Source organism: Salvia hispanica, chromosome 1 (genome assembly GCF_023119035.1).
Source record: "Salvia hispanica cultivar TCC Black 2014 chromosome 1, UniMelb_Shisp_WGS_1.0, whole genome shotgun sequence".
NCBI classification, from domain to species: domain Eukaryota; kingdom Viridiplantae; phylum Streptophyta; class Magnoliopsida; order Lamiales; family Lamiaceae; genus Salvia; species Salvia hispanica.
This window is the reverse complement of record NC_062965.1, coordinates 39,832,617-39,844,632: the sequence shown is the minus strand read 5'-3', so window position 1 is coordinate 39,844,632 and position 12,016 is coordinate 39,832,617. Positions and strand designations below refer to the sequence as shown.

The 12,016-nt window shown below is 37.1% G+C and overlaps 1 protein-coding gene across 3 annotated transcripts; it reads left to right on the top strand.

Moving 5' to 3' along the window:
• Positions 1 to 1,449: 1,449 nt before the first annotated feature.
• On the top strand, positions 1,450 to 3,906 carry LOC125201678 (protein REVEILLE 1). 3 transcript variants are annotated; one of them, XM_048099892.1, is made up of 7 exons: positions 1,450 to 1,708; positions 1,963 to 2,037; positions 2,126 to 2,237; positions 2,306 to 2,367; positions 2,494 to 2,883; positions 2,979 to 3,258; positions 3,388 to 3,906. In XM_048099892.1, the coding sequence occupies exons 1-7, from the start codon at positions 1,697 to 1,699 to the stop codon at positions 3,537 to 3,539; spliced, it is 1,083 nt and encodes a 360-aa protein (XP_047955849.1). In that variant the 5' UTR covers positions 1,450 to 1,696; the 3' UTR covers positions 3,540 to 3,906. The 3 variants fall into 3 exon arrangements, with proteins under 3 accessions (XP_047955849.1, XP_047955848.1, XP_047955851.1); XM_048099891.1 differs by having other exon boundaries at positions 1,451 to 1,708; positions 2,979 to 3,906; XM_048099894.1 differs by lacking the exons at positions 1,450 to 1,708; positions 1,963 to 2,037; positions 2,126 to 2,237 and having other exon boundaries at positions 2,306 to 2,424; positions 2,979 to 3,906.
• Positions 3,907 to 12,016: the final 8,110 nt, after the last annotated feature.

The following is a 12,016-nucleotide window of genomic DNA, read 5'->3' as shown; positions in this document are numbered from 1 at the left end:
AAAGTGGATGATGAATGTGTGTATTTATAGATGATGAATGTGTGTATTTATAGATAATTAAAAGTATGAATGAGAGATAATTTGATGTGAAAAGTGGATGATGGATGTGTGTATTTATAGATGATGAATGTGTGTATTTATAGATAATTAAAAGTATGAATGAGAGATAATTTGATGTGAAAAGTGGATGATGGATGTGTGTATTTATAGATGATTTTGGGATTAAAAAAATAAAAAATAATAAAAAAAACTCTAAAAAAAAAGTCTATAATCGGCTCTAATTTTTGGGAATCCAAAAATATATTTTTTTAATTTTTGGTATTATTTCGAATTATTTCCGAATTTTCTATTAAAAAAATGAAAACTCAATTTTGTTGCGTTGGCGAATCAGAGAGCGCCACGTGTGCTGCTCAGCGGCACAGACGTGCTCTTAGCTAAAAGCAGCGCCGTGCCGCTGGCACGGACAGACGAGCTACATTAGCGGACGTGCTTGTCCTTGCCAGTGGAACGGACGAACAGACGAGGAATCATTACCGCTGCGGATGCTCTTAATGACATGTGTGTCCTACTTTTATATATTAGTTTTATAATAAAGGGATATTGGTCTCTAATATCATGAAACTTTAAAAAAGTTGGATTTTTCCCACAAACTTTCAAATTGGCAAATACTATCACAAAGTTTACCCAAGTTTGTTATTTCCTAACAGTTAATAAATTTTAGCTATAATAATGGATTTAAGAATAATTTTGGAGGTTGTGCTCTAAGAAAAATTATACGCAAAGATTGAAAAACTTGAAGCTCTCGAAGTTGTTGTAGAGAAATTACGAAAAGAATTCACATCATGATATTTTTGTCGAAATTTGTTCGCCGGTGAAAAATAACAAGCTCAGTTAAAGGTCGTTATATTATTTGTCAATTTGAAAGTTCGTGGAAAAAATATAACTTTTTGAAAGTTTCATGATATTAGAGGCCAATATTGCTATAATAAAATGCGAGTAGATTGAGTTAGTAAAATATAAAGTTTTTTATGAAAATGATAAAAATAAAATGTGAAAATTTTTTAAGAATGAAAAAAATGAAAATAAGTGATAAATTTTCAAAAACGGAGAAAGTAAAAAAACATTGTAAAACACGGTATGATGAAACACCTTCTCCACTAAAACCCTGCCGCGTGTAAAACACTGTATGGCGAATACATGGAGCGTTTCTCACAATCGCGAGTAATGTAGTGATAGAGATGGAAAAAGCAAAAGAAAAAGCGAGCTGACATCGACTCACCACGTGTCTTAGCCTCTCTTTCAATCTGAGCCACAAGCTTCCACGATTTCTCGATCGTTCTACAAAATAGCCTCTAGAGATTTCGTTATTTACGATTCGACCCCATGACGTGGCCTCCCTCTCCCCTGCGCTTTGCTCTCCTCTTAAATCTGACCCAAAAAGAGCGTCATTTTTCTCTGCTTCACATCTCCACACTCTTATCCCTCTGCAATCGCGCCCTTGCCTATTCACTTTCGTTTGTCCTTTACTTCCATCTCTGTGCTACAATCATTCTTCTCGGATAAAGATCCGATTTCGTAGCTGCTTCTTTTTCGTGAAATTTACAATATAAGTGAGGTTTTTGTTGATTATTTGGATGGACAAATTTGGCTCGAGCTGTTAAGAATTATCTTCGAGAAAGCGATTGTTTCAGCTGCTATGGATGTAAAGGTGACCTTTTCTATCTGTTAATTTGGTCATATTTGGTTTGTTTGTTTGATTAGCCGAAAGGGGAAAACATATGTTTCACACTTTTTCACGATGAGGTTATTATGATTCGATTAAAACAATAATTTGCAAATTTGTTGGACCTGCTTGAGGTTTTAATTAACGATGATCAATTATAATTTGGAAAATTGTGAAGTTTGATATCTATATGTGTTCATGGATCTGCTTGTTGATTTTGAACGCTCTTTGTTGTGTAGGAATGTTTTGTTTCCGGCTCAGATGATTTTTCAGTGGATTCAGATGTCCAACTCAATGAGCAGTTTTCTCCTAAGGTTGGGATGGCGAATAGTTGTTGAGTTTTTGGTATAGTTAATGTGATCGCGTATCATCTAATCATCTCTTTGTATTCCGGTTGTGTAGGTAAGGAAGCCGTACACAATTACCAAGCAAAGAGAAAGATGGACAGAAGAAGAGCATACAAAGTTTCTTGAGGCATTGAAGCTTTATGGCCGAGCATGGAGGAGAATCGAAGGTACTAATAACTAATTCAATTCTATCTTGTTTGTGTCGGATGTTTTCTGAGTTTTGATTTCTTTGCAGAGCATGTAGGTAGCAAAACTGCAGTGCAAATTCGAAGCCATGCTCAGAAGTTTTTCTCCAAGGTTTTATGCTCTTATAAGTTATAAACAGTGCCATTATATCTGTATGCCGCCTTTCAAGTAAGTCATGTCTCTGTGGCATAAAGGCGCGCAAATATTTGCACTTGTATTGATGGTTGGTGTGATTAGGTTGCTCGTGAGTCGAACGTGGGGGATGGAGGTTCGGTGAAGCCGGTTGAGATCCCGCCTCCGAGGCCCAAGAGGAAACCGATGCATCCTTATCCTCGTAAGCTGGTTTCCCCAATCAAGACGGGGATCTTGATACCTGAAAGATCGGTATCTCCAAATCAGTCTCCTACGTCCGTGTTGTCTGTGGTGGGTTCGGAGCAATCCGGTGGAGCTGATTCGTGTATGCCTGGTGGCAGCCTGTCTCCAATGTCGTCCTCTGCTCTTGGTCGCGCTACTGCTCACGTTTTTAGCTCAGCCGCCCCTCCTAAGATTCTGTTGGAGGATGGTGTCTCGTCGTCTCAGTCTGACCGTGAAGATGAAAATTCTAGCACAGATGCAGAAATACCAGTGGTAGTTACTTGCCTGATTGATTTTTAGCAGTGCATTTGGTATAAGCCATATGTTTCTTATAACTAACCGTGTTTACATGTATTGCATATACACAGGAATTGGACCTTTCGCCTAGAATGGCTTTTGTGAACGAAGCAGCTACGCAGAGCTTGAAGCTGTTTGGTAAGACGTTACTAGTCATGGGTTCGTCTTGTTTGAGTTGCAAGCAGGAACCATTGGATGATGATAAGAGAGTGGAACCTTGTTCGTATCCTCTGAGAGTAGTGCCTCTAAAAGCCGGTGCTAGTAATAGTACTTGTGAGGACGCTTGGCGATTGTTGGTGCGAGTCCAGAGTAGTGTGATGAAGAATGATCCTTTGTGCATACGAGTTAGAGGTGACACTACTTTACCATGGCTAAGTCTTGCATCACAGTTGAGTGGGGAAGTGCATAGCTCAACCCCAACCACAGCTCACTCAAACGAGGGGTCGTCCTCTGATTCGAATGCTGATTTGGTTGGTGCAGCAGTGGGAAGAAGGGAGCAGACGCCGCGTAAGACCATTTCAGCGAACTGCAGGAGGGGGTTCGTGCCATACAAAAGATGTTTCACGGAGCAGGGCTCGTCTGCAGAAACTATTCAAGAGAGGGAGAAACAGAGGATCCGCCTCTGCTCGTAGCTTAGCTAGGGAAGGCTAAGTGACCGTTTGACCTGCGTTGGACGACTCAATTGCTGGAAGCAACCGTGGCTCTGACTGTATCTACGTTCCGGTTGTCTCTGCTGTTGGCCGTCAAAGTTTTGTTCCTTATCTGCAAGAAGCCTAAAGCCTAACTTCACACAATATGTATGTATTAATGTATGTATGTATGTATGTAAGTAGTTACTCAGTTTTCTTTGTAAATGGCTGTGAATTTGGTTCAGAGGAGCTTTAAGTAGAAGTTTTTCTGACTGAACTTAATGTTTTTCAGAGGAGTTTTATTTGTAAAAGACTGGGAACGATTTTTGATGTATTTAGGAGAGAGGTGTGGCGTTCTTATGAATGTAAATTCCGTCTCGTAGAATCACTCAACAAATTCCATCAAGTGGTAAATGAATTTTCTTTTCAAATCAAGTGTAAAGTCATCATAACTAATATAAACAAACTAATTCTGTCTCTACAAGTTAGATGCATATATATAGATACAAGTGTTAACGTGAAATTGATAAAAAAAAAAAAAAAAAAAAAAAAAAAAAACTTGAAATTGATATAAAAAAAAAATTAATGCGAAATTGGTTAGAGATTAATGCATTACTTATTTTTCTATTTTTATATAATTAATAATAGTTCTCAATTTATTTTTTATAATGATTTGAATTCTAACCAAGTATTAAACAAATGGAAGTGTTACTAAATAAGTTCAGTATTATTAACAAAGATATTAGTATCACATTGTCTTACTAAACAAGTTTAGTATCTATTTATACATCTATATCTATGCATATATAAAGGAAGTATCTATGCATATATAGAGGAAGAGTTTTTGAGATATTTACAAGAATGCCATTTTATGAGAAAAATTATATTAATCTAAATTAAACTGTTTTTAATGAATTTGTAGAGTTTCAGTTAATAGATATTACTCAGGCAAGACTTATGAAATTTAAATTAAAAAAAAGCCTCTCATCGTTATGCAGTATGTCATCTCCAACTATTTACACCAAATTCAAACTATTCAAAAAGTAATTTTACTCCAATCATTTACTCTAAAATTAAACCCAAAAGAATATTCCATATTTATATACTTTTTATACCTTTTCAATTATACCTATATATTTATTTAATTACTTATTAGTCCCACAATATTTTATCAATAATTTATATAATTATACAAAATTTTCTTATTAATATATTTATGTATTAAATATGCTTTATATTAATAAATTACAACTTTTAAAATTAAAATACACAAAACTTATTATAATAAAATTTAAATATAAATTGTTAACAAAGATATTAGTATCACATTTCAAACGTTTGGATTAACTTGTATGATAATCACTCAAATTTTAATGTGGACATATGATTGACACGGAATTTAATACGTAATTGGTAAAGTAAGAAGAAAAAAAATGTTAAAATTATATATTGGATGGTGGAATCATAAATGATAAAATAAGAAAAGAGAAATTTACTGTCATAAATGGATGAGTAAAGGCTAAAATTGGTCCTATACATATAGTGTTTTTATGATTTTGGTCTTATTCATTACGTTTTGAATTATTGCATCCCAAACATTTGAACTCTTACCAGAATCAGTCCATTTTGGACGGCTCTGTTAAAAAGTAACGGTCAACGGCTATTAAGCCGACTTTGACCAAATTAAATATTTTTTTCAGACTTTTTTATAACTTAAAAAAATAAAAATTATTATTTTATAATAATTTAAAAGGGGCATATCTTGCGGTCGTGAACACTTCTTGTGCCCCATCTACTCAACATTCCGTTCAAGCTCTCTAGAGTAATGCACGCGCTTCCTCCGGCATGTAGAGTTCGAGTGCCGCCTTCAAATCGCTATGCTTCTCATCCTCTCCCGCCCCCACTACCATCATGGAATCCTGCAAACTCAACAGCCCATCCCCCTCTGAATCTGTCGCCGCCTCCGCCTCAGCCGCCACTGATCGAGGCAAAGCACTACTGCAGCTCCATCGGGCTTATTCTGTTGTCGCCATCCGAATTGAAGTGACTGAAAACTCTCTCGTATTGCTCAAATTTCTCTGTTGGTGAATTTGTGAGACGCAAAATTTAAGACAAAAATTAAGATATACTGTAACTGACTGAATGGGAAAGAAGATATTTTGTGTGCGGATTTTGGCGATGGAGATAGGGGTATTTATAGGTGTTGTAAAGGAAATGCCGAGTACCAGCAAATCAACCACGATTACCGAAATCCGGCTACAGCACATCACACGCCAAAGCCGCAGAGGGCGTGGAGGAATGCGCAGTCGCAGAGGGAGAAGAGCATTGCGATGGTGGTGAGGGAGAAGAGGACGTTGTGGCCTGTCTTGTCGAAGAGCCCTAATTTGGTGAATTCGTGGACGAGTTTGCGGTAGTCTTTGGAGACTTCAGAATCGGCATATGTTTGGAGGTCGAGGTGGTTGTGGAAGGTAGGCGACGAATGTGTCGGTGGCGTCGTGGCCGATGAGGTTGAGGAGGGGAAGGTCATCACCAGGGTGGGATTTGATCTAATCGGAGACGTCGTAGATTTTGTCTTGGACTGAGATCTAGAGGTTGCTGGGTTTGTTGTGAGTGGCGAGCTCCTCGGCAATGATTTGGCTATGGATGTTTGAAATTTTTAATTTAATATTTTTTAGAATAATATTAATTATTTTTTTAATTATTAAAAAATCTGATAAAAATATTTAATATGGTCAAAATTGGCTAAATAGTCGTTGACCGTTACTTTTTACTCCCTCTGTCCGCGATTAGGAGTCCCGGTCACTTTTGCGCACCTATTTTATAAAAATGATAAAAAATAGTTAAAGTGGAGAAATGATAAAGTAAAAAAAGAGAGTAATGCTGAGAAGACTGTTGTAAACATTATTCTCTCTCTTACTTTACCATTTCTCTACTTTAACTATTTTTTATTATTTTTATAAAACGGGTGCGCAAAAGTGACCGAGACTCCTAATCGCGGATAGAGGGAGTAACAGATTCTAGCCCGAGTTCAAATGTTTGGGATGCAATAATTCAAAACGTAATGTATAGGACCAAAATCGTAAAAACACAATATGTTTAGGACCAATTTTGGTCTTACCTCTAAATGGATATGAACTATTTTTATGAACTATTTTTAAGAGCAACCGCAACGGTGCTCTTTGCCAAGAGCACTCGTTGTGCCGTCGGCGCGGCGAGTACCGTGCTTGTTGTTGTGCTCTTGCCGACGGCAGGTCGTGCTCGATAGCAAGAGCACTGCCGTACCAAATCAAAAATTCCGTTTGAATTTTTTTTCTTTTTTTAAATCGAAAATAAAAACAAAAATTAAAAAAATTATTTTCGGATTCCCAAAAATATAGCCGTTTTATTGCGTTTTTCTTAATTTTTTTAATTTTTTTAAAAAAGTTTTAATCCCAAAATTATCTATAAATACACACATTCATCATCCATTTTTCACATCAAATTGTTTCTCACTCATACTTCTCTCATATTTTTGAATTGCTCTAATCTACATCTTCCTCTCTCACTCAAACACTCTCTAAATTCAAATATGGATCCAAACAAGATCATTGTGGAAGCGGAGCACGAAGAACCAGAGTACTATCAACGATTTTGTGCCACCTATGAAGCCTATGTCGTCGCTGCCCCCGTCCCGTCGAAAATTTTCTAGAAGCAAGTTCTAGGAACATATACATGAATGCAGATAAATCACACAAGAAAGAATTTAGGCTCAAATCTCACAAGGTATAAGCATGATTCTTGCGAACAAGCAATTCACTAATTATGCACCTTTTCACCAAACCATCAAATCAAAACGTCAAGCCACACTTAAACATGGATGGAATGTAATATCATCGGCAACTCTGTCTAATGTGTCCCTAAGCATGCGTGTTTCTAAGTTTTTCATGTTAAGTTCATGACATGGATTCAAGAAAAAAATTTTGAAAACAAAATTCACCTACAGGATTTTTGAAAACAAAAGCAAAAACTAAAGCCTTAAAACAAAAACCTAAACTCACGGTCCACCACTTCATCCCCCAAAACTTATTTATAACAATGTGTAAAATAAGTTTGTAGAGTCGGTTGGGACGTGTGTAAACTACCAAAAAGAAAACATACCATGAAAAATTTAGCATATAGGTTGGATGGAGTGAAAATTCAAAAAATTTCGAAAAATCGCGCTGGGAACTGTGCTAGGTGGCGGTCTGCCGTATCTGGCGGTCGCCGCATGATGTCAGATTTTTCCAGCAAGCAGGTGGCGGCCCGCCGCAACACATGCGGCGGTCACCACGTAATGGTCAGAACCTGCGAAAAAATGTTCAAAGCAAAATATTAAACCAAAACCAAAAAGTACTTAAAAATTTAAACAAAAATTGTCAAAACATAACAAAAAAAAAAATAATAATTGTCTCAAAACAAGCAAAAATAATGATACAAGTGCTCATTTAAAGTCATTGAGCCTGACTTCTTCAATCTTGTGGAGGAGGAGGGAAACGGCCGTTGAGGTCGTCGAACGCGCCAATAAGATAGGCGATGTCGCCACTCATGGTTTGGCGCTCTTGTCGAGCCTCGGCAGCCATCCTTTGGAGCTCTTCAATTTGTTGATGTTGATGAACGTCTTCCAATCTTTGTTGCTCCCAAAGGTGTTGCTCCGTCGTCCTCCAATCGCCTTGAGACGTCCACCCTTGGCGGTTGTAGGCGTTCTCCCTTTGTTGCTCTGCCCAACGGTTGTCCCAAGTGTTGGACATATTTTGCATGTAGGAAAACATATCTCCCAGTTGGGCAGAGGTGTTGGATTGGAACTTCTCATTGGGATTAGGCCTCCCGAGGCGGCGGTTCGCTCGAGTCCGGCGGCGATGATCCTCCACTTCCTCTTCTTTTTCTTCTTGTTGTTGAGGCGGCGGCGGCGGCGGTGGCACTCCACTCCCTTGAGCATATGAATGCTCTGCCTCTTCTTCATAGTTATCAATTGCATTGAAGGCAGAGTCATCCTCGGGTTCAAAGACCAATCCATCCCCCAACGTGAATTCATCCTCATGCAGAGACGTATCAACAATAATTCAACATAAATCAACAATCTCTAAGAATTCACAAGTATTGCAATTCATGGAAGTAATAATAGCTTCACAATGCTATGAACATGATTGCAACATATAAACATTCAAGAGCAAGAGGGAATCACCATTCAAAACCCAACAAATCATCACCCTATATAAAAATCTAACCATGAAAGTTCAAGAATAAGCCCACAAATTCATCCCCCATACTAGAATAAGCGTATCTACCGAACAATTTATCAATGAAAGACCAAAGTCCATGAAAGAATTGAAGCAAAACTCAGAAATTGAGTGTAAGATTTATACCTTGTGATGGAGAGAATTGAGGGAAGAAAGCTCTAATCTTGGAATGGAATGAGAGAATGAGAGTGTGGGTGTGTGAATTTGGTGATTTATAATGGTGGGGATCGTGTGCAAGGAAGGAATTAGGGAAAGAATGGAGAAAAGGGAAGGAAAACTTACCTCTTAAAGCTGGAACCGCGTTCTGCCCTCTCCGTGGCGACTGCCGCGCAACGTGTGGCGGGTTGCCACACGGGATGCAAAAAATGGCGCTCACCTGGCGGGCCGCTGCGACCCGCACAGCGGTTTCTCCTGCCCGCCCTAAGCCTACCCTAGGCCCGACCTAACCTGCACACTGAACACACGTGTGGCGACCGTCGTGGATCGTGCAGCGACCGCCACTCGTTAAATATTTATATATATATATATAGGGATGTATTCAGGTCAGAACGCTAAGTATAAGTAAAAATCAAAACACTTGCAGTCCATTGGATCTTATGATCTAACGGTTAGATTAATGCCACGTGTCATCTAATGATGTAGAATATTTTAGACTAATAATGTAGCTCGGATAATAATGTAGCATTTTGGTTTAATAATGTACAGTTTTAGTCTTACAATGTACATTTCCATTCTAATAATGTACCTCGGCGAATAATGTACATTTTTAGTATGATAATGTAGCTTATCACAGCCATCCAATCTAAGGATCTAAGGGCTGTGATTAGTGCTGTGTTTTACACTAAGATGTTGTAAGGACCCTAACACACCCCTATATATATATATATATATATATATAGTATATATGGGGATGTACTCAGATGACAACTCTCTTTATTGTAACACCATACCACCATTTTAGGCCATTGGATCTGAAAATCGTGTGCTTGTCATGCTTGTCATTACCATATTGCAGTGCTGTTCATTGAATATTGCAGTCTTACCACAACAATATTGCAGTTTACCACGACTGCAATATCTAATACAGTAGACTGCAAACCCGTGTTTTTTCATGAAACTTAATCCTAGGCGTCCATAAATGAGATCTAATGGACTATATTGGAGGTATGGTGTTATCCTATCTATGGTGGCACCATAGTGCACCCCTATATATATAGGGGTGCGTTAAAATGACAACACTCTTAAAATGACACTATGACACCACGCTAGACTGCAATATTATAAACGTTAGACTGCAATATCCAATACACTAGACTGCAATCTATAGATTGCAGTCCAAATAGTATTAGATATTGCGGTGGCGGAAAAATTGCAAGATCTAGCGTATTAGATATTGCAGTCCTCGAAAATTTACCCTTGAGCAATTTTTATGATTGCCACATGGCAGCTGATTATTCGTCCATGTGTACAAATGATTGGCTAGGATTGGTGGTATGGTGTTATCTTAAGAGGTGTTGTCATTTTAACACAAACCTATATACATATATTTTATATCATTTTTTTATATATTGTTCAAACATTTAACTGAATCTCAGCCCCACGATTTTGTCATCTAATGGTTAGATTAATGCCCCGTGTCATTTAATAATGCACATTTTCATACTAATAATGTACACCGACTCATAATTTAGCATTATAATCTAATATTGTTGATTTTCATTCTAATAATGTACACCGACTAATAATGCAACATTATAGTCTAATAATGCATTGATCACAACCATCCAATTCAAGGATCCAAGGGCTGTGATTTGTTTGAAGCTTAACACTAAAGAGCGGTGAAGGACCCATATATATATATATATATATATATAGGGTTTTGATCTATGCAAAACTAGATTTAAATAAAGAAACGCAAAACAATATCATGCGTAGGGCATTTGTAGGTCATAGTTAGTGTATATTTAGGTCATACTAACCAAGTATGACCTAAAATGAACTTAGCTTGCCATTAAACTCAAAATCTTATAATATGACCTAAAACTGGTTAATTATGATCTTCCGTATTTTTGGTTAATTATTGACTATTAGATCATCTAATCCTAGGGCTAAGATTTGGGCTGCATTTCTGGATTTAAACACATATTTATTTTGATCATCTCCCTATATATATATATATATATATATATATATATGGTTGTGCTAAAATGACAACACCATTTAATATAACATCATACCACCATTCTAGGCCCTTAGATCTGGAAATCCTAGGCTTATTAGGCAGCTTATTTTAATTAAGTTGAACCCATTAAAAATTCTGAAGGGTAAAATAGTAATTCTCTATTCCTTAAATGGTGTTGTGTGAATTAGACGATCGTTGTGTGAATTAGACGGAATCATTCAGTTTTGATCGCGACGATGAATTCTCAATTCATCGCTCGCTGGAAATTTTCAGAGTCACGCTCAATTCATCGATGAATTCTCCATCCAGATTCTCAATTTCAAGCTGAATTTTACTCTTCGTTTTCTGCAATTGGATTCTCAATATCAACAACTGAGCTGAATTTCACTCTTTAATTTCTGATCCATATTCAGCAATTCAATTTCTCCACAATTCGTTTTCTGCAATTGGATTCCGAATTTTCAATTTCAGTCCTAATTTGAGAACCGAGAAATCTCCAAATCGTTGTCTCTCTTCATAGGTTTCTGAAGATCTATGGGCGACTCGATCATAAATTTTGATTTGGATGTTTTTCCTGAAGGTGAGTATCGACATGTTTAGCTGGAAAATAATGGTCAATTATTGGACGATTGTGATGACGAATTTGTTTACTGTTTTGACGATTATTGATCTTTAGTTTGAAAAATTATGCTTCTATTTATTTTCAATACTGGTTGAAGAGTAGCTTTCGATGAATACTTGTTTAGTAGAGTGTGTTTCTACTACTATTCAATATTGGTAGAGGAGTAATGTTCGATTTCATAAAGCATAATGCAGAGTATTAACCTATGATCTCATCGCAATACTCTGTTTCTGCTGATTCTGATTCTGTTTAGTATAGTTTGTAGTAATTGCTGGTTTATGTGTATCACATTGCTGTTCACCTTATCGTTTATTGCAGTCAATTGTATCTGAACTAATTTGCCTCATGTTTAAACTTTTTATCCAGTTGCATGTGTGCCAGCATGCCCCGACGAACTCCGTCCTTATGTTGGTAAGAAATT